This window comes from Agelaius phoeniceus, chromosome 17, assembly GCF_051311805.1.
Source record: "Agelaius phoeniceus isolate bAgePho1 chromosome 17, bAgePho1.hap1, whole genome shotgun sequence".
Taxonomy (NCBI): Eukaryota; Metazoa; Chordata; class Aves; order Passeriformes; family Icteridae; genus Agelaius; species Agelaius phoeniceus.
The window spans coordinates 15671379-15693362 of NC_135281.1; the positions used below are offsets into that span (position 1 = coordinate 15671379).

Consider the following 21984-nt stretch of genomic DNA (forward strand, 5'->3'; position numbering starts at 1 on the left):
CCCACTTCCCTCACAACCATCTGGCAGCAGAAACTCCAGGGAAGAGCTGAAGCAAGCTGGGCAGCTGGAGGGCTGACACGGTGCAATGCTGACTGTCCTCACCTTTATAAGTGGAGGCGTTTTCTTAATCATAGCATGAAGTCTATTCTGGAAAGTCTCTGCCATTGGGGCTGAAGGTGCCAGAAGTGCCAAAGTCCATGAAAAAGGCTGCAAAATGCTGGCTAGGGTGATGACATCCTTGCTATGGCCTGTCCTTCCCTGAAATGGCAGAACAAAGATATCTGCCCAGATTATCTAGTCCACATCAAGTATCTGTGGAAAGTGACAATAAGAGAAGTGCAGCTGAATTGGAGCATCCCTTTAGTGATGGTTTCAAACTCCAGACCTGAGTGTTCTGTGCTCCACAGCAGTCCTTTTACCTCCCCTGGGGTCAGCTCTGGTAGGGCTTTGCTGCTGACCCTGCCAGGCCGTGCTCCCCAGCTCGGTGTCTCCAGAGGCCCTTGGCAGCATGTGGCATTGCCCAGCTGAGGGTGAGGAGGCGGCTCCTGGGCAGGTGGGTTTGCTCCGTGCAGGGTGCCAGGCAGCCCCAGCCTCCCTCTCCCGTGGCTGGGTGCAGGATCTGATGTGCCAGACTCAGCCCAGCCATGCCATGGCCAGCGCTCATCGGGGCGGGCGGTGGCAGCTGCCCCTCACACGCAGCACTGCAGCGGCTGAGTCCCTGCTGAGGCAAAGGGCAGCTCCAACCTCCCCACACTGCTGGGGCAGCAGCGTCTGTGCCCTCCCTTGGAGCACTGCCAGCCCTGGGGCACCCTGAGCCACCAAAACTGCGCTGCCTCCAGATACAAAATGTCTTTTATGTGGATACGTGCTCCAAGGGTGCAGCTGCATCTTCTGGGGAGGGAAGGTGCACTGGCAGGACCTGTCCCTCCAATCCTGCTCATGGCCAGCCACTAATAGACCTTGCCTTCCCCTTGAGGCCATCGGCAAAGCTGCTCACACAAATCGGCCTGAAAGTGTCTGAGGCACCGTGGGCCCATTAAACTCCGCACAAAGCGCGGCTTTGCTGCTCCCACAGCTGGGAGGGCGGCAGTGCCTGCACAGGCTGGAGCTGGGGCAGAGCCGGGGCTCCCCAGCGCGAGCGACCCACGCACTCCTGTGACAGCCCCACTTGGCAGCGCTCCCGCCCCGAGCCCTGACCGGGCCTGTGGAATGACCTGAGACTTTGAAACCTCTCGTCCTGTTCAGTGTCGGGTTTTTATTGGAAAGCACAAGTGGGAGGATGGCTTTGACTGATGCTCCAAACCCCTGAGCTGGGATGCAATGGAGGGGCAGGGAGGGACGAGAGGGGAACAGACTAAACATAATAAAAGGGTCAAAGTGAAGTGGGTTGACTGGAGGCCTGGGGAGAGAGGGAGATGGGAGGTGAGTCAGAGAGGGACAGGCATGTCCCAGTGTGGCTCCAAGGCTTCTCTGACTTCCCTTGTGTGTGACAGTCCCCATTGCGGCAGCCCAGGCCTGGGAGCCAGTTTCTGGGTGGCTCCTCCAGCAATGTCATTGCTAATTAAATATGTTCTAAAGGTTAGATTATTGGTTGCGACGATGTCTCACCTTTGACCATGTCTGCATCAAACAAATCATAAACCAACCAAGAAATCTTCTTGCATTTCCCTGCCCAAGGCATCCTTTTAGGAGCTGGCTAAACGCTATTTTGTGAACAGCAAATCCAGCCGCCGCTTGGCCATGCAGTTCTGCTGCAGTACTGTGGACTATCAGAAGTTAATAGGGCTCAGGATTTAATTTATTTCAATGAAGGGGGTGATAGAGTAGCAATCCTGGAAAACAAGAACAAGTACCAGTTTCCTCATTCCTGAAATTAATGCAGCTCATGCAGCCTCTCCAGGGAAATCCCTGTTTTCCTCCTCAGCATCCTTCCATGACTTGGCACATGAAGGAAATGAATGCCTTACCTTTTAATGAGAGATTTCTATTTTTCTGCTAAACTCTCCTCTTTTTTTAACTTTATTTTTATTCCCTTGCTCCACTGAGACTCTGTATCTAAGAGAAGCTTGCTTGTGTCCCATTTGTTGAACGTGGGAATGGTTTTCTCTATGTGCCCTTACTGCATCCAGGCTGGAAGGGGGGCTGGTCCTTCCAGGGGTTGCTGTGTCACACAGCCATACCTGGAGAGTCCTTTATCCCGGTGTGTGGCACCAGGCTGACACAGGGCTGGTGCAAGGCACTGCCCAGCCCACAGCCCCGCTGTCGCTGTGTTCTGGGGTCAGAGTTTGGGTTGAGCAATGCCTCACTCCTGCCTGGGAGAGCCTTGTCCCTGGGACACGTGTCCAGAGGGACATACAGGGCATGTCCTGGCAGATGGCCCGTCCCCATCTCCTACCCCACAGCCCATCATTCCTGGGAGTGCTGCTGCCTTTGCTGCCCTCCCAGTGGCAGCTGGTCATGTCTGGCCCACAGCCTTGCTTCCTGCCTGGAGTCTTGGCTTGGTTTTCTCAGCACTATCTTTTGGTGAAATAAGAATTGTCTCTCCTTCCAGCCTCCCCCGAGCAAAGTCTCCAATCATAAACGAGGCAAAACCCAGTCCTCTCTGGGCTGGGCTGGGCTCCATCTGCTCTGCAGCTACTTCCAGCTCCCTCAATAAAGAAGGTGTTTCTGGTCTCTCATATTTTCATTTTCAAGCATCTCCAAATCTGCTTCCAACTCCTCCTACACACATCAGGGGAGCTGCCCACAAACGTGTGCAAAACTACTTAATTACTCTGTAACTGACTGGGGTGCTGGTTGCTGGTTGTGCTGATTATTGCACTGACTGTGATGACTTCACCCCTGTTCCCTTCTATGCATTGGTGTCCATCACATCCCTCCGGCTGCGTCTTCCCCCACAATGTCCAGCACAGGCTCGAACAGACCCTGCTGCTCGGTGGGGCAGGGGCTGAGCCCTTGCTCTCCTGGGGCTGTGTGTCCCAGGTGCACGGCCGGGTGTCCCGGGCCATGGCTGGGTGCCCTGAGCCACGGATGAATGTCCCAGGGCCGTGGCTGGGTGTCTTGGATGGCTTCGCTGGGCCACGGCCGGCTGCCCTCGGCCACTTCTGAGTGTCTCGGGGCCGTCGTTGGGTGTCCCTTGACCACTGCTGGGTGTCCTGGGCCATCGCGGTCTGTCTCAGGGCCATTGTCTGGGCCCCAGAGCCCGTGCCTAACGTCCTGGGGCTGATGCTGGCTATCCCAGGAGCATCAGTGGCACCCCAGGACCGCGGCCGGGCGCGCTGAGGTCGCTGCCGGCTCCCTGGGACCGCCGGCGCTGCGCGGGGCGGCGCATGCCGGGATGGTCGGTGCGGCGGGGGCTCAGCCGGCCCGCCCCGCTGCCCGCCCCGCCCCGGCCCGCCCCGCCGCGGCACATTCATGCGGCGGCGCTGGGCGCGGGCGGCGGCTCGGAGCGGCCCCGGCGCGGCGCCTCCCGCCGGGCCTCGGCGCATGTGAGCGGCGGCGGCAGCGGCGGAGCGGCAGCAGGGCGGCGGCGGCGCCGCATCGGCCATGCGGTGGCCCCGCGGCCCCCGCGGCGCCTGGCGGCTGCTGCCCCGGCGCTCGCTGCTGGCCGCGCTCTTCCTCTTCTCGCTCTCCTCCTCCTTCCTCTACTTCGTGTATGTGGCGCCGGGCATCGGTAAGCGGCGGGCCGGGGCCCGGGGCGGGGGGACACGGGCAGGGGCACGGGCGCACCGGCTGCCGCTGGAAACGCTGAGTAATCCGCGCCCGGCCGGCCCGGGGGCCGCGGCATCCCCGGCGAGGGGCGGCCCGGGCCCGGCGCCCCCGGCTGCGGCTCCGCGGTGCCCGGGGCTGCCCAGCGCGTGCTCATCTCCCGCCGCGGCCGGAGGAGGAGGCGGCGCTGCCCCCGGCGTGCCCGGCGCCCCTCGGGCCGGGCTGCGGGTCCCCGGGGCGGCGGGAGGCGCCGGCCGCGCTCCCCGCGCCTTCCCCGCGCCGCCGGGGCCGAGCGGCGCCTGTGCCAGCGGCGGGCGGGGGGCAGCGAGCCCGCTGCTGCCCGCCCCGGAGTTTGTTTTGGAGTAGTGCAGCGTTGTCCAAGTGCTTGTGATCCGAACGTGCTCCCTCGCGGAAACCCTACTCTGATTGTCAAGTGGGAAGATGAGAAGTGTGTATTTTAGAAGGAGAGCGTACTCGTCCCTGTGTTCCGTGTCATAGCTTCGCGGGGAACTGGAGAAGCCGTGTGTCAATATGGCCCGCACCCGGTGCTTCTGGGGCTGTCGGTCTATCTCCTCTAAGATACGGGAAGGCTTGTGCCCGGAAAGCATCTGTTCACTTCATACGGTGTATCTCGTTCCTGCAAGGAGCCAAGGCTCGTGGTTTGGCCTTCAACCAAACTTTGGCAACAATTTATTTCTATAGAAACGGCCCTTTCCAAAGAAATAGGGAGTTTCTCCTTGAAATGTCATTGGTATAGCTCATGCCATTCCTATCTTGGACATCCCAAGGAGATCTCTGTGTGCTTTCAAGGTGACTTCTGTGGGGTTTTATTTACAAATGATGTCCCGTGGCTGCCTCTGGGCTTTGGGAGCCTTTCCCAGGGCTGAGTAGGGGTTGGCTGGTGTATGAGGCTCTGCTCTGTCCTGGGCACATCCCAAGTGGGGCTGTGTGTGCTGAGCCTTGCCGTGGTGGCCCAGGGCTCTGCTGGCCCCCAGGCTCCGGGAGGCACAGCCACCTCCTGCTCCCTCTGTGGGCACAGCCTGGCTTGTCCTGTCCACTCACGTGCTGCTGTGGGCCAGTGGCTCTGTGTCCAGGGCATCCTTTGTGGGGCAGGCACAGGGAACGGCGTGGCTGTGGATGAGCTTCCCAGGCCCAGCTAGAATTGCGCTTTAAGAAGGAAATTTCTCTGGTAAGGATGGCTTTTTTTCCTTCTTTTGAGTATTCTGATTAATTTCATGTTACTTCTGTGTGGTCACCAGTCTTAGAGGTGGTATAGGGTATAAATACATTTAAGGCTAGTTCTGTGCCAAGAGGATTTTCTCTGCGTGGACCTCAGATAATGTGGTCACGTCCTACCCAATGTTCTTCCTATCTGTGATGCTCAAAGAGGAGGCAAGGAAGTGTTAGTGGTCCCTGTCCCTACCCACCCATGGATGTCAGTGATGCTCTGAGTCATCTTCTCATCAGGTGACAGAAGATCTGCTTCCTTTTTTTTTTAATTTCCTTCCTCTTTTAGCCAAAAATGTTTCCTCATGAAAGCCCAGCCCGGTATTCCTGGGATGGCTGGGCTAATCCTCTCAGCACTTGGAGGGAGTTTGTTTGCAGGCTGCAGGGGTGAGTAGAAGCTTGGGAGAAGAGCGAGTGTGATAGGAGATGAGCTGAGCTGGGGATTTGAATAAATCAACCACATGCAGGTGATGGAGAGATGCTGTCAGCAGAGAGTTCTGGGGCATTTGTCCTGCCTGCTGCTGCCTCAGTGCATGGAGTGGGACTGGGCTGCTCTTCTGTGGCCACTGAAGGGCTGGGGAAACCTCTGTCCTGAGACCATCCCTTGTAGGGAATGCTGGGGAAGTGGCCGAAGAAGGACTCGCAGTTCATTGGCTAAACCATGGGCAGGGAAGTGATTAATCAATTCCTTGATTGTACCTCAATTGAAAAGAAAAAAATCCAAATAAATGGGACCTGAAGCTGCAAGTGAGCTTGAACCAGCTGGAGCCTGGAAGGGTTTTTGTCTGCCTGGTGCCACAGGCTGCTGGGAAGGGTCTGTGCTCGTGGGTCAGCAGCTGGTGGTGGCAGGGCTGGAGCCAGCCTGCCCTGGAGCCATGGCCCTGTGGCAGGGTGTGCTGTCACCATGGGTGGGAGGCTGTCCCCAGGCCCCGTGTCTGTGGGGGTAAATTTCACCAGCACTGCCGAGGCGTGTTGTGTTCAAGCAGTTGTGCGCCAGTGCCAGGAGAAAACTGGGACAGTTGCACTTCTGGGTGCTGTCTCAGCGCATTGGTGTGGAGCTGGCATGCTTGTCGGCTGGAAAAGCTGGATAACTGCTCCTGGTGCCCTTTGCAGATGGGGAAGGGGACCCCAGCCTGGGTTCTGAGTTTCCTGCCCAGTGCTGGCCTGCTACCTGATTGACCGTGGTGTTTGGCTCCTCACAGCCCAGGTAACCCAGCAATCTGCTTCAAATGGAAATGCAGGAAGAAATTTCTGTTTACTGTCAGCAAATAGCCATGCTTGGCTCCTGCAGGCAGTCCAGGGCTTTTGGGTCTTATGTTTGTGCTGTGCCTGGACGTACGTGATACCCAAGGTAGCTCCTCATTTCTGTTCTTCACCAGGGTTTCCTCCTGGGGATCTGAAATGTTCTTGTGGCCTCAAGTTTGCGCAGAGCGATCCAATGTAAACAGCCAGTGCCACCTCCTTCCCAGCTCTCACATCCAATTCCTGTGTGTCCTCCCCAAACACCACCCTGGCAGCTCCATCCCTGGGCTCCCACCTTGGCGGGTGAAGTGCCAGGGACCCAGCCATGGCACAGGCACAGCAGGCTCTCCCTGACCTCCAGCTGCTCCCGGTGGCTGTGTGGGTCTGTCTCATCGTGCCCATGGTGTGCAGGATGAGGTCAATTGTTCTGCAGCCAGGGCATGGCGGGGCTGGGGTGGCTGGAGGCTCCAGGAGCTGCCCTCGTGTCCCACTCAGGGCCCTGCTCGGGCAGCAGGTACGTGGGATGCCCGTGCAGGTGGGGAGGTTGCTTGTGCTCAGAGGGCCTGGGACCAGCAGGGCAGGTTGGGCCTTCCCTGCAAGAACTCACACTGGCCTCATCTTGGGAAAAACAGAGCTTGGCACTGGGCAGACAGTTTTGTCCTGTTATGGAGGCCTCGACATGTTATTTTGTAGGGCCTGTTCTTGGCACTGAGGCTCTCCCCCCTGGAACAGCTGCCCTCTGTGCCTGTTGCCTTCCCCAGGCAGGATGTGGAGAAATGGGCTCACCAGAGCCACTCTGTCCATGCCCAGACCCCAGGGTCGGAGCAGGGATGATGTGGGCACAAAGAGTGTGCTGACCTGGAGGGGGAACACCTGGAGAAGCTGTTTCTGCTTCATCCTATCCTCTGCTTCTGAATTCATCCCTGGCGTGTGGGGTCGTCCCTGCGTGCCCTGTTTTCACATGGTGGTGGCTCATACAGCTTTTCCACAAGTGTCTGATTTTGTTTTCTTTGAACAGGGCCTAGGAAACTAGGGGGATTTCCTCCTGTAACTGAAAGCAATAATGCTTTTTCAAGCTGAAAATCATTTAATCTTGATACCTCTAGCTGCAACCTCTGACCTTGGACTTGGTCCTGGTGTGGAGGGTGGTGGCTGCACGGCTGGGAGGGCTGGCAGGGGCCTTCCCTGATGCTCAGGTAGCAGCTCTTCGCTTTTCCTCTGTCTCAATGGCTGTTGGAGCCTCTATTTAATTTTATTTTTTTTAATTTTGATTTCCCCAGAAGTCATACTTGGTTGGATCTGATGCAGGAAAATAATGTAGAGAATTTAAATTACTGGGTGAAGGATTGTTACCTTTGAGAGAGAGCTGTAATTCAGTCTGCCTTTACTTCCTCCAAACTTATCAGGAATTGCTCCCAACTGGTCATACAGGGCATGAAATAGCACCACAAGCCCTGAATTACATTTGTGGTGCAAGAACTTGATTTTGATAGGCAGGAATGCTTTGAAACTCTGATCTGGTGGGTGTGGGTGACCAGCAGAGCAGGGCTGTGGGGACCAACAGCTGCCGTGGTACAGCTCATTTGTCACTTATGGAACAATGTTGTATCACCAAGGGTGGCTGATCCACCTTGGTCGTTTAGTGCATCAGCCTGGCAGATCTTAGCACAGAGGAGTTCTGGGATGAAAATGGCAAAAGATTTTGCTACTGCCAGCTTGTCCCAGCTGGAGACACTCTGGTTGAGCTGCCTGTGGTGGTGAGGGGCAGAGGAAGAGCGGTGGCCAAGGCAGGGGCATGGCACGGTGGGGAGTGGAGCTGCTGGGCTGGGGCAGCTGTGTGGGGGAGAGGTTGCTGCTGCTGTGCCTCTGAGCTCTGCTGTGGGAGCCTGGGCAGAAGGAAGGGGGTGGCAGGGCAGAGCCCCGGGCCAGGGGCAGCCCTCACCGGGGCTGGTGCCCAGCCCAGGACCCTGCTCAGCCGCGATGGCCTCAGCTTGGCCGGGCAGGGGCTGGGTGCAGGTGTCCTTCTGGGTTTGCTGGCAGCATGCTGGGTCTGTCTGAGCAAGGACAGAAGGGGAAGGTGCAGCTTGGAATAATGAAATGAGGTTTGTGCTGTTATAGCCCTGGCTTCCATCTCCAGGTCTTCCCCGGGCACATGAGGAGTGTGGTATCTTACTGTGGAACACAGCAGCCCTGCCCTCCCTCACCCTCCTCTGCCCAAAGATCTGCCAAGCAGCATTTCACAACCTGAGGAGGGAGCAGCCTGGTTCCACAGCCAGTCCCACAGAGAATATTGCAGTCCTTGGGTCTGACAGTGACTGGGGGTAGTAAGAAATGCTCAAGTGCTTCTTGATACAAGAACTTGAGCTTGGGATCTCCTGTGCTCTGAGCAGGAGGAGACTGGTGGCAGCTGTGGGAAACATTCCTTTGGCAGCACCACGTTCTTCCAGCACAGAGGCTCCTACAAAGCAGGGCTGGGATGGGGAACAGCCCTGTTCCACCCAGCTGCTCCTGTGCCAGTGTGTCCAGGATGCTGGTGGTGCAATGTCGGTTGGAGACCACCTCTTGCTCAAGGCTAACAAATTACTGTGAGGGCAGATGAATTACTGGGTTTTCCTTGCCTGTAAGCACCTGTGCTGTTTGTCAGGCACATCTGGTTTGGGTTATTTTGCTGGTGTCTCTCTGGGTGTTGCAACTGCAGATTATGTGTAGAGTTCATGTTTCATCCGTGTATCTCTGGAAGCCTGGCTTGTGGAAGCTGCTTGGCAGACACAGAAGCTTCCAGGTACTGGTTCATTCCAGTGAATTGAGTGCTTCAAACCCTCAGTAATCTGTAGCAGAGCAGACCTTAAAGCAAAACCACCCATGCTGTCAGCCCAGGAGACAATGGTCTTCATGGGTATGGGAGGCCAGGGCTTCAGCAGGCACTCAGCTGCCTCAGGTGGTGCTGGTTCTGGTGGAGATAAGGGCTCTGGCACTGCTGCTTTATTTCCTGGGCTGATCCTCTGCCTCTCTTCCAGGTGGACTCATTAATTGCATTAACTCAGGCAGCATCTGCTCTGCAGGGTACGAGGAACCCCCCTGGGGACCAGTGCAGGAGCGGAGCTGAGCGGTGTGGGGAGCTCTGTGTTTGCACTTGATCCCATTTGAATGCTGTTACAATTGGTGGATTTAAATGTCCAAGCACATGGAGTCCTTAAATACTTAATCTTAACTGAAATTTCCGGGGAGCCTCACAGGGGTGGCGGCAGTGGTGGTGGCATGGCAGATGTGCCCTTGCACTGGGAGGGCTCTGCAAGAGGAGCTGATCTGCAGCTGGACAGAGCAAGAAAAGCCTTCCCTCAACAGCTTTATTTTTAAAACATCATTGTCACAATACAATGTGTGTATTTACTTTGACAAAACCTTTGCTGGGTTATTTTAGTAAAGTTTATTTCCATACAGGCTTTTTCTTCTCCATTGCATTCAGAATCTTCTGGCTGTGGTTTTGGCTGGCAGCATTTTGAACACGGATGCTTTAGGGTGGTTAATGTGTGTTTGAAGCTTTTCTAGCACTAGCTCTAAATACCATGGGGATTAGTCCTGTTTGGAGAGATAGAGGAGAAAATGTATAGTGGACTGTGCTGTTGAAATGCAAGATAAGCCCAAATCAGAAATTTTTGAGAGATGTTGGTGGGTGTGGTTTTTTAGGGAATGTGGAATAGATAACATTAAAACCACCAGGGCTTTCAGCATTACCCTGGAGCTGCTCTTATTTTGAAAGGAAAGGTGGATTGGAAAGCTGAGGGTGATGTCAGTGCCCGGCAGGAGAAGAGCCCTGGGCCATCCTCATCTGCTGCTTGGAAAGGTCCCAGGGGTGACAGTGGATGGCACGTGTAGCCCTCGTCCTGGTGGGAGGTGTCCTTGTGGGACACTGCATATGGTGTGGAGTGCGATGGGCAGGGCCACGGGGTCCTTTTTTCATTGTGGAAGGAATTTCCTGCTGCTTGCTGGTCTTGCTAAAGTGAAGGAGGGACCTGGGGGGAGGTGGTTTTGGGGGATCCACGATGCTTTATGGTGACTATGGGTGTTTTTGATAAAGCCACAAGCTTCAGTGCCCCTTATTGGACACTTTGCTTTCTCAAGGCACACAAACGTGCCTGCAGGGGTGTGAGAAGCTGGATTTGAGCTCCTGTTTCCCTCCTGGCTGTGCAGGGGAGGTGATGGCTCAGTGCTTGCTTGCTGGGGCTTTAGCTGGAAGCGTGTGGTGACGTTGTGTGTCACTTCCTAAAGGTCATTTTCCTAGGTTTTTGTTTGAGGTGCAAAACCAACGGGTTCTGCCTTTGTAAGCCTGCAGCTGTACGTGGCATCCGTGGGCTGGCACAAAGCTCTCTGGAGCCCTTGCCCTGGCAGGGCTGTCACCCTGGGGCCCCTCTGGAGGTGCTGCTGGGGAGCTGGGCAGCCTCCTCAGCACGGGGGACCCGGCTGGGTGTGCGCGCCTGCCCCCAGCTCCTGCGGCAGGGAAGGGGCTGCTCCCGGGGGATGTGAGTGCAAATACGACTGTGGGTTTTTCCTGTGGTTTGTGCCTCAGTCTCCCTTGCTCGGTGGGAGCCCCTGCCCCTCTCCTGCCCCAATGGGCAGGCCCGTGCCCCTGTGATGGTTGGGCTGTGTGTGGGACAGCTCCTATGAAGCTGTTCCCTCCCCGTGCCTTTCTAACCTGACAGGTGAAGGCTGGGAGCTGTTTCTGTGTGGAGGATACCACTGCACACATGATGGAAGGAAGGAAACACAGGCAGAGCACCCTCTGCACTGCTGTGGGCTGGGCTGGGCTGTAAGCAGTTCCACCAGCGCTTGTTTGTGCGTCTGGAGAATTTTATGGCAAAATAATTGATTGGCTTTATTGAATGCTATTGCCATACAAATTATCCAAGGAGACTCTTGGAGCCTGGTGCTGTGTTAGCCACCACCTCCCTTGCTTTGGAGAGCCTGGGGCCCGGGCTGGGCTGGGCTGAGCTGTGCTCAGAGCCTGCCAAGAGGCTCCTGAGTGGGGCTCGGGGGTCCCTGCACTGGCAGCACAGGCTGGAGAGGGCCATGGGCTGCCTGTGACACAGGAGTGCACACTCTGGATTGATGGTGAGTCCCCACAGCAGCAGGTGGGGAGCAAGGATTTCGGGTGGGAAGTGGAGAAGGTGGCTACGTGAATGCCAATGTTTATAAATTGCCTTCAAAAAAACTGTACAAAGCAGCTGGAATAGGAGAGGAAAGCAAACACTGCAGTGCACCAGGTAGTCAAGTGCAAACAGATTTTTTTTCCCTTGCTACCTGTCAGGAAAAGGAGGCATTTCAGTGCCTGCCTCCGTGGCCCCTGTGCCAGCAGGGCTGGCAGAGGCTGCAGGCTGTGCCTCGGAGCCCTGGGCACTCCTGGCACGGCTGCTCTGGCCAGGCAGGGCTGGGATGCACGGGGGGAAGCCCTGGGGAGTCAGCAGGCGATGCACAGAGCACAGGTAAATAAAATCAGCTGCTGGAACAGCCGTGTGCCTCGGCAGGAAAGCCAGGAGCTGCTATGGCTGGAAATGAGTGCAGGCCATGGCCAGGTTCTGCACAGGGCTGCAGCAGCCTGGCTCCAGGGAGAGCACCGTGCATGTGGAGTTCCTGTCAGCAAACACGGGCTTCCCTTGGAGCCGGGGACCCTGCAGGGGCGCGGGGTGGCCCCCACTCCTGCAGGAATGTGAAATGCTTCCACACATGCAGCTCGCTCCTATTCTGCAGTCATTTTTTTTTCTCCCTCGGTGTTTTTCCAACTCATGTCTTGCTGCCAGAGTCCATATTAATAATGCATGACTTTTTTTTTTTATGGTGCTTCCTTCCCGGCATCCCTTTCAGCTGCTGAGTCAGAGAAGATTGTTATAGCAGCAACCTCTGAAGCGGTGAAATGCCCCTGCAGTGCTCAACTGCTGTCATTTATCATCACAGCTCCTCTGCGGGCAGCCTGTTCCCTTGCCCGGCTTGGGGGGAGGATCCCCATGCCACAAACCTGATTCCTGTTACACCAGCTGGTGACTGGCGAGCCGAGCTCTGCTCAGCCTTCCTGGCTGGTGTTTGGTGAGAGCAGATATTGCCTCTGTTGGCTGCTTTCTTTTGTTGTTGTTGTTTGAAATCTTGTGAAGATTTTCCTGATCTGCCTGCAACTGTGTTTTGGGATTGTGCCCAAGACTTTTTTTTCCCTTCTTTTCCCCTTCTTACTAATTTTTAAATATTTTTTTTCCTCCTCCCTGCACTCGTCTCAAGATCAATACCTGGGCTTTTTAGGGTAATTGGGATGACAGAAGCCATATAATGTGTTAACTAGTTTAATGGGTTAAATTAGCTTAAAATCTTTCCAGTAGCTGTTGAACGTGCCTGGCTGCTGCAGGAAGTGCTGGAGCTGCTAATGCAGCATGGAAGAGAGATCTGCAGGGCTCCTGCCTGCAGGCTGTGACCAGCCCCCAGAGGGTCACCTGCATGCAGAGCATGGGTCCAAAACCAGGAGGGAAACAGGGAGCAATAGCACTTGCCAGGGAATTTGTCTGCTAACGACTTCAGTAACGCCTGCTCTGTGTCTGGGGAGCAGATCTCCCCTGCTCCAGTACGGCTTCGGGTGGCACCACTGCCACTGGGTACTCACTCTCCCTGTGTCCCGCTGCTGGGGACGGTGCAAACGTGTGTGCACCTGCAGTGGGGGTGCTCTGGGCAGTGCAGAGGGTCTGGGGGCAGCAGGAGCTGCTGCCTTTCCCTGCTTTCCCAGCTGCAGGGACTGCCCAGAGCAGCGGAGGGGTGGGCGTGGGGCTGATGTCCTGCCTGCACACCTGCATCTCACCTGCCCAGGCCCCTGTCTGGCCCTTGTGGCGTGCTTCCCCCTCAGCACCGTCCTGTTCTGCCGAGGCTCTACAGGGCTGGGCTACTGATTCATTCCTCCCAAGGAAGGAAAAACTGCTGTGGTGTGAAATTCCCCCAAAGCTGCAGCACATCCTCCTTCCCTGCTGCAGCCTGGCTCCCTGCTCAGGATCAGTGAATTCTCTTTTCCTGTGTTTGGTTTTTTTTGAGGGTTTTGCTGGCTGTTGGGTGCCCGGTGCCCTGGGGGCACCCTCCCTGTACCTGCCAGCTGGGAGGCTGCAGGTGCCTTCTGTGGGTGCTTTTTGCATGCTGCAGGGGAAGCTTTGCAGGAGGACCCCACGAATGGGAGTGCACAGGGGCTGGCTGGAGCAGCCTTGCTGTGGTCAGCAGCTGCCCCAGTGCTGCTGCCTGCCCAGGACGTGCCCCGAGGGCCACCTGCGCAGTGCCACAGCCCCACTTGCCCCGCGGTGACGCGCACTGCCACCCACAACTGGTGAGAGGAGCAACTTGCTTCTCGGCTAACAAGATTTAGGTGGATTATGCTATGTATTTAATCAAGGGCTAAGCTGATTGCCTTATTTGGAATGGATCAAAGCCCTTGGAAATGCCAGCCTGGGGACCAGCTATTGAGTGGGAATATGCCTCAGGCCTGTGCCTGGGTGCTGTGCTCTCGAAGAAGCCCAAGGTTCAGCAGGCAGGTTTGACAGCAGCAGTGACCAAATGCAGAACCAGATTGGAGAAGTTTGAGGTGATGGGGAGGTAGGAGTGTGAGAATGTTGTTAGTCATTGACCACCATGGAGCATTTAGGGGAAAAGGCTTCCTTTTCTAGCTTTCAGGTTGAAACCATGTTTCCAGACACATAAAGCTTTGTGCTGACAGCTAAGTGAGACACTCTGCTGTTTAGCAGTCAGGCTTCCACCTTCTAGAACAGCAGCTGTGACTCTTGTGAGCTTGTGTGGCTCTGCATTGGAGACCAGCCTCCCTATTGCTCACACAGGCAGCCCCACATCTCCCTGCAGTGGCTGTCAGCAGTGTTGGAGCTCACAGGGGCCTCTGCTCCCCTTGTCCTGGCCCTGGTGCAGCATTGCCCTGGGACCTTTGGCAGCACAGGAGCTGGTGCTGGTTGTGGAGGAGCCAGGCAGAGCCAGGCAGAGGGTGTTCCTTGCTGCTGCCAGCCCTGAGGCACTCGCTCCTTGCTGTGCCCTTGGTGTGCAGAGGGAGCCCATGGTTCAGAGCTGTCCCTATGGGCAGGTGTTTGCGAGGTGTTAAAAGTTTAAAATCACTTTCCAGTTAAGAGCTGTTGTGCTTGTCAGGGTTGGCCTGGAGTGGCAGGGCCAGTGCATTGTGCAGTGTGGTGTCTCTCTCCTGTGGGGCTGGGGTTTTTGCCACGAGAGGTGTGTTGGTGCTCTGGGTGCCCTGTGAGCATGGTCTGCACCGCTTCACCTGCGGGCACTGCCATGGTCCAGTTGAGCAAGATGTTGAAAATACACTGCTTATTCAAATCACCCTCTCTTTTTCTGAAAAGGGGAAGTTTATTCTAGGAACCAAGCTCTGTCTTGCTGTCGTTTGATGCAAGTATGGCAAGCATAGGTCACAGCTCTCCCACTTTGTGAATGTGGGCACTGCCTGTAGAACTGAAAATACCCCAAACCAAAAGGCTTGGCTGAGGGGCAAGGGCAGCTTCTGCTTTGAGGTGGGTCAGGCTGCTCTCAGGCAGCAGCAGGTGCTTCCCACAGCATCACTGCTCCTTCCTTTTGCATAAAGCAGCCCTGGCACTTTGCAAGCATCTCTCCCCTCTGCCTCTCAGGCCTCCTTGTTTTTGCCTCCTTGCCTGCTGCAGGAATAACTCTGGAGCAAGTGCAGGGACGTGCTCTGTCACGCCCTGCCTGTGCTGTGGGCCCCTTGTCCTGGCTGCCCCATCTCTCCTGGCTGTGGCCTGAGCCCTGGTGTGGGGCTGGCAGAGCATCTTGTGTGACAGCCAGGTGTAAAACGTTCCCTGTTCAATTATTGCTAATCAAACCTGCAAATAAGGTGCTGCCTCAGTTCTCCTTCTGCCCAGACCCGTTATGCATCTTCCTGCCCTAACTCATGTGTGGAGTTATAGGAAAGGGTTGGTCAAGCATCCCTTTGTGTTTGGAGGGCCTGGGCAGGATTGTGAGTGTGCAGCCACCCCTTCAGCCTGGCTTTGGAGTGTGCTGGGCTGTCCTGGATGGCCTGGCAGTTTCTGGGCTGCAGCAGCAGGGTCTCTGCTGGTACCTGGCCCTGTGAGCAGCTCCAGGGCTGCTGCTTCTGTGCATGGGGCTGGGAAGGGCCCTCGGGCAGGAGCAGATGGAGGGAGCTGTGGCAGGAGGGGGGCGAGGGCTGCCCGGCTTCAGGGTGCTCTGGGTTAACCCTGCTTTCACCTAATTAAACAAGAGAAAACGCCTGTCAACACAGCAGTTGTGGGTTTGCTGCTGCACTGCAGAAAGCTGGGGCAGAGCAGGGCTCGTGGCAGGTGCTGACTCTGACCCTTTTCCCCACACTGCCCTCCCCCAGCTGCCTCCCTCTGCACATGGGGTGTCCCCCCTGGCTGGGGAGGGCTCACCAATGCCCAGACCCACGGGATGTGCCAGAGAGCAACAGGGCATTCACAGGGCCACGGGGGGAAAGGGGCCAGTGGGGGAGGATGGCCTTTGGCTGTAGTAGCTTGGGGAAGCAAACACAACCTGCACCAATGGGGTGACTTGAGTGGGTAAATGGTGTAATGTAAAATCTCATTATCCAGATGGAGGGAATGGCTGGTGCCTTGGCAGGGAGGAGGAGGAGGGTGGGCTGCTGCTTTGCTGTGGGCTCGTGCCATGCCCAGTGAGCTGGAGGTGCCGATGTGGGCAGGGTCTGTGGGATACCAGCCTCAGCCAGCTCCTTGCTGAGACCCCTTGGGGCTGCCCTGGCCCAGAGGAGTCCTGCCCTCGCTGCTGCTCTGCTCTTCTGGCTGTTCCACCTGGGAGCACTGGCCTCCCATTCCCGAGGTGTTTAATTTTTCCAAGGTAGCCGTATGTCTGACTCATGCAGAGCTCCATTTCTGGCTGTAGACAGCTTGGAATTGATTAGTTTATTATTTTTCCCCCCCTCTGCCCTGTTGCTTGTATCAATGGGAGAGTGGTCAGAACCCTTGGCAGACACTCAAGTCTCTTAAAGAAACTTAAGTTGCTGCTGTGTGCAAGGAGCTTAAAGGTGTTTCAGTGGGAGAGAGGGAAGGAAGAAAAGGATGTTTGCTGTTCCTCATGTGCCCCTGTGTGTGCTCATCCCTTCCCAAGCAGCTGCAGACCCGATCAGAGCTGGTGGCCGGGGCAGGAGGAGGCAGTGGTGGCTGCTCCTGCCCACAGAGGGACAGGCAGGATATTTTGTGTCCCATCTCCACAGCCTGATCACAGACAGCCTCTGCTGAACTTGCCTCAGGGTGTTCCTGTGTGTACAGAGCCAGGTGAGCCTGGTGGGCTCTGAGCCTCGTCCCTCTCAGTGCTGGTGGCCCGCGAGCCCCGGCTGCAGCTCGGGGCTGTGCGAGTGCTGATCCCTTGCTGAGCTGGCTGGCTCAATAGCCTTGTGGCGCTTATCTGGGATTAATGTGTAACTTAATGGCAGTGCTGCTGTGGTACAGGGTGGTGCGGATCTGCTCTCTGATTCCCCCTGCCCATGATAAGGCTCAGGGCTTGCCCGTGCCTGGCGCCGGCACTGCTGGCGAGGGTTGGGGCGTCTGGGGAGGAGGGAAGGGCAGTGCTGGGCTCATGGCCTGCCCTGCCCAGGGTCTGGTCCTGAAGGGCACAGGTGGCACAGACCTGGGGTGATTGAAGGAAGGGTTTTTCTTTTCCCTGTTCATGGCATCCCAAACAGACTCATGGCATTGCTCTATGCTGACACATAGGGAGGTGTCACACAGGCTGGGATTTGATGGGCAGTTTCTTAGGTGTTAAATAAGTTCATAGATAGAGGGATGATTTTTTTTTACCAGTGAAGTCATTCCCTACACTGATAATGGAATCAGTTAATTTATTTACAGCAGCTGTATTACCAGTTTGCTTGTCAGGCGGAAGAAAATCATAAAAATATTGTGTATTCCAAGGTTGCTTAGCTCACAACAAAGCTAATAAATGTCTTGGGACATCAGAGTTCTTACAAAATCCTGTAGGTAATGGTCTGTGTGCTGGAAGTTCAAAGTTGCACCCTTTCTCTGATAGCTTTTTTGCTTCTAATAAAACACAGCAGCTGGAGAGGCCATTCAGTGTTGCCTTTAATTATTGCAGACAAGAACAGCTCTGTAATCTGACTGTGGAGGCCAAGCTGCTGTGGGTCTTAAATGGGTACACTCACTGCATGGTGAGAGTACCCTTGGCAGGGAGCTCTGAGCTGCTGCCTTTGAAAATCTCGGACAACAATCATCCCACATGATTGAAGAATTCCAGCTTGGAGAATTTTTCAGGAGTTGAAAGGTCTGGCAAGCGAGGCAGATGCATAGTGTGGAGGTGGGGCTGTGGCTGTGCTCCTTCCCTGGCTGCTGGCATGGCTGCTTTCCCAGGACCTGGCGATGTACAGAAAAGAAACCACAGCAGGGACAGGCTCGGGGTGTTGCTGCTGAGGGATCTCTCCTTGGTCTCCGTGGTGCAAATCGCATGTGCTGCAAAGCAGCCTCTGTAGGTCAGGGCTGAGGCAGCTTGGGATGCTTTATTCCTGCCTGGCATTGCAGAGATGGGCCTGGCTCTGGGCCGTTTAGCCCCGGTGAGAGTGGAAGCAGCAGGTTCGAGTCAGGTCAGAGGCCACGGCTGCTGCAGGTGGCCGTGTCCTGCCGAGCAGGGCAGTCCCGGGTGTGCCCAGGGCGAGCCGGGCGGGCTGGCACACTCTGCCCCTGCCGTGCCCCTCCCTGGCGGCTGCTGGGTGTCCCCAGCTGCCCTGCGGAGCTCGGAGACAGGGCCAGGCTCGGTACAGGCCAGCGCTCCTCGGGGATGAGAATCCCTGCCCTGGGATCCTCCCCGTGCGGCTCCCCTGGGCGCACGCATCGTGGGCGAGCTCGGCTGGGAGCAGGGCTTTCCCCAAGCTGGCTTTTCAGACCGTGTAGATAGGACATGCTGGACCGTGCTCTAGCCGTAAATGGCACTGGGAGGTGTGCCGGGGGTCTCGCTGAACGGAGCGGGGAGCGCCCGCTCTCCTGGATGCTGCGGCACCGCCCTGCCCCGTGCGCGGCCGGGGGAGCGGAGCCCCTGCCCCGTGCGCCGCCCCTCGCAGCCCCTGCCCCGTGCGCTCCCCCTCGCAGCCCCTGCCCCGTGTGCCGCCCCTCGCAGCCCCTGCCCCGTGCGCTCCCCCTCGCAGCCCCTGCCCCGTGTGCCGCCCCTCGCAGCCCCTGCCCCGTGTGCCGCCCCTCGCAGCCCCTGCCCCGTGCGCCGCCCCTCGCAGCCCCTGCCCCGTGTGCCGCCCCTCGCAGCCCCTGCCCCGTGTGCCGCCCCTCGCAGCCCCTGCCCCGTGCGCCGCCCCTCGCAGCCCCTGCCCCGTGCGCCGCCCCTCGCAGCCCGGGCCAGCCGGGTGTGACAGGCAAAGCACTGACCTGGAACAGCCTCTCGGACCCCCTTGGAACGGCTCCCTTGCAGCAGACATGCGGCTGTGCATGTGATAACCCTTTTTGTTCAGCCACGCTGAACTTGTAGAACATGCTTGAAAAATCAGGTCTGTGGTTTTTTTGGGGGGAGGAATAGCCAAAACAACAGAACCTGTTCTCTTTTTCTCCAGCAAAGTCAGGGTGTTAAGACTCCAGGCAGTGCAGTTTGTGGTGTGTGAACTGAGTCAGTAGATCCATTACTCTTAAGTTGTTTTTTGACAGTTTCCAATGGGTACTCTCCAATGGGTATAATCTCCTAATTTGGAAGACTAACAAAACAATGATTTCAAAATCTATTTAACTGGTGTTTGATGTGTATAGAAATTTTAAATCCAAATCCCACCTGTCTCCTGTTCTCTGCTGTGGTCTGACTGTATTCTAGATTGCTTCCAGCTGGTGAAGGACAGCACTGGTGAACTCCCTATTGACTGCATTTCCTCGGCAGCTCCACTCCACATGTCCCCATTTTCCTGCGTGTCCTGTGGCTGCCTGTTTGAGCAGGATGCCCAGGCTGGTGGCAGGGCCTGCCTGCAGTAGAGGATTTCCTTTGTCTCCTGCAGCAGTTCCAGTTCCCATGGCACAGGGGATGAGGAGTTGTCCCCATGTCCTTCCCTGCCCTCCTGCTTCAAGGACAGTGCTGGGGAGGTTCTGCCTGTTTTTTCCTCTCCCTTGCTTGCCCAAGCATTCACTTAATTCTTATTATTTTTCTTTACAAATGCTTTCCCTCTGTTTGTTCATCCTGATCCTACATGAGCACTGGGCTCAGGCCCTGGGGTTCCTGACGCCTTTGGAGGGTGTCCAGGAGGCAGGAATTCCCACCCCTTTGTCTCCTAATGAACGGAAGGAGCAAGCGCCGAGCTGTGAGTGTTTGGAAGTGTAAATGTTTGCTGTGGTAGCAGCAGCCGGTGCTGCCAGCCCCGAGGTCGGGTCGGTGTCGGTGTCAGCGCCTGCTGAAGAGCCTTTGATTGCTCATTTGTGGTGGCTGCGTTTGTGCTCTGCCTGCACGGAACGTGCTGCCGGCGGATCTCTGCTCCTCCTGGGGAGCCTCTGTGCCGATCCTGGTGAAGGGAGCAGGGTGGGGAGAGCAGACTGCCTGGAGATGGGCACGGAGGGATGGAAAATAGACAGGACGTGCAGCCGTGTGCAATTGCATCTCCTGAATGGCAATTAAAGCAGGAGAGAGAGTCTGAATCTCTCGAGGAAGGGTAATATTTAACTTGGGCAAGTGCTTGTTATGCTCTGCGCTCCAGCCTGCACGTGTCACTGTGCCCTTCCTCAGAGAGGAGCTGCAGCACAGCCCAGTGTGATTTTACAGCCACCCCTGCATTCCTGCCCTGGCGCACAGGTAACTGTGTGCTCCTGGCTCTCCCGTGCTCACAGCTGGGTTGGCACCTGGCCTGGCCCACTGCCAGCCTTGCCTGCTCTGGGGTGCAGAGCTCCTTCCACGCCTGCTTTGGTGCTGTGGCTGTTCTATGAGTTCCTTGGCCTTCTGGGTTTTCCCGTGTGTGCAGAGCATGTTGTGCTCCCCTTGCTGGGTATCCCAAAGCAGTGCAGTGGCACAAACACCTCTGTGCAGGCAGCTGTGGCAGTGCAAATGGAAGTTGCCACCTTAAATGTGTGCCTGAAAAATTTAGAGTCTCTTAGTATAATATGGATTTTCCTCCCCTTCCTGAGGCTTCCCCGGGGTCATTTTTCTGTAAGACAGTTCAGGTACAAATTTCCCATATTCAGGTTTTGACTGAGTGTCACTTTAGCCTCCCATCTTCCTGCTTGCTGTGTGCACGTGCAAGCTGCCAACTTGCCAATTTTGGGAACAAGTGGTTTGTAATTACCAGCTCAGTGCTGCTGCTGCACTGTTAATTCTTAGACCATTTAATGTATCAAATTATTCCTTCCTGTGCTATTTAGAGGCAAAGGGCTAAGTAACAGTGATGGCATTAATATTAAATTCTCTAAAACTAATAGGAACCTCTTATTTAATTGTTCTGGCACTCAGCATGTCTGGGGAATACAGTGCCACTGGAAAGCTAATGGAGACTGAGGTCTCATGGTGTATTAGCGCTGGGATGCTGCTACTTTTCCTAGTTGGGTTATTTATGAGTTAAGACTATCCTAACTGTCTATCAGTGCCTTAGAGGCTTAGTTTGATTAAACCCCTTTATATTGCTAATGCTAATGGAGCTGGATTGATGCTGGGGATCTGCGGGGAGAGCTTAGCAGAAGGCGTAGCCTTGACATGACTCTGCTGGTTTTGCTGTCTCTGGGCCCTGCGGGAGGTGTCTGCAGCGGGCAGGAGCCCCCAGCCCTGGCAGGGTGGCCTGAGCACCCACCCTGCTGCCTGTGGGACCCTCTCCCCTTCCCAGCCACTGCTGCGTCTCCCACGTGAGGGGTCCCACGAGCTCTGCTGGTGCCTTGTGCCCACTCCAAGCATCTGGCACAGTGTTCAGCAGGAGTTTCCCTGGTGATTCGTTGGTTTGAGACTGTGCTGGTTGAAATTGGGGCTCTGGGGGCAGGCTGGGATTGTCCTTGCTGGTACAGGGCTCCAGGTACTGGCAGGAGAAGGCTGCACGTAGCAGTGAGACCACGATGAACCCAAACATCCCCTCTGTGTTTCTGAGTGCACTAATGAATGGGAAAAATGCTGAATGTGACAGAAAGCCCTAAATCTCAAAGCAGAGGAAGGCTGGCTCCTTCCTCAGGAAAGCCTGGCTTTCTGGCCATCAGTGCTGGGCGCTGATGCTGCTGCGGGCGTGCAGGGCTGCTGTGAGGCACTTGGCCCCTCTTCCTGCCCCAGCTGCAGGGGCTGTGTCCCCCAGCCCGGGCACCCCGCTGTCCCCTGCAGCATGGGATGCTGCAGGAAGCTCCCGGGTCAGGAGTGGGACGTGTCAGGTCTGCCCCGTCCTGTGTCGGGGGCTGGCACAGATCTCAGTCAGTCCCCTTCCAAATCAGCTCCCAAGCTGCAAATTACCCTGTTGCCTCTTCTAGTATGTATCATCATGATGAAACTAATTTTCCATGGGAGAGTCAGCTGTTTCTTGATTAGAAGTGCTCCGAAAATACTAACAGAGAAATGATTACAGGAAGACTTCAGTGCTCATTTATGTAATTGGACTTTACTTCCCTGGCTGAAGTTGTTGCATCCACTGCTGGCTGGAGTGAGCACTTGCTCTCCCAGTTTGCTTGTGAGCAGAGAGGTTAGGGTGCAGCCTCCCAAGGGGTGCCATGCCCTGGGGTGCAGCCTTGCTCCAGCTGGTGACAAGCTGTCATGTTTCCCATGTGTTTAAATCACAGCAGGGTTGACTTGTCCTTTAATGAACCAACGAGAATAATCTTC

At 56.2% G+C, this 21984-nt stretch overlaps 1 protein-coding gene across 1 annotated transcript in view; it reads left to right on the plus strand.

Annotated features, from left to right (window-relative positions):
- The first annotated feature begins 3409 nt into the window (after positions 1-3409).
- Positions 3410-21984, plus strand: part of B4GALT5 (beta-1,4-galactosyltransferase 5) — a 34242-nt gene continuing 15667 nt past the window's right edge. The window contains exon 1 of the mRNA XM_054644297.2: positions 3410-3673. Within this exon, the coding sequence (XP_054500272.2) occupies positions 3547-3673 (127 nt within the window). The 5' untranslated portion in view covers positions 3410-3546. The remainder of the gene's footprint in view (positions 3674-21984) is intronic.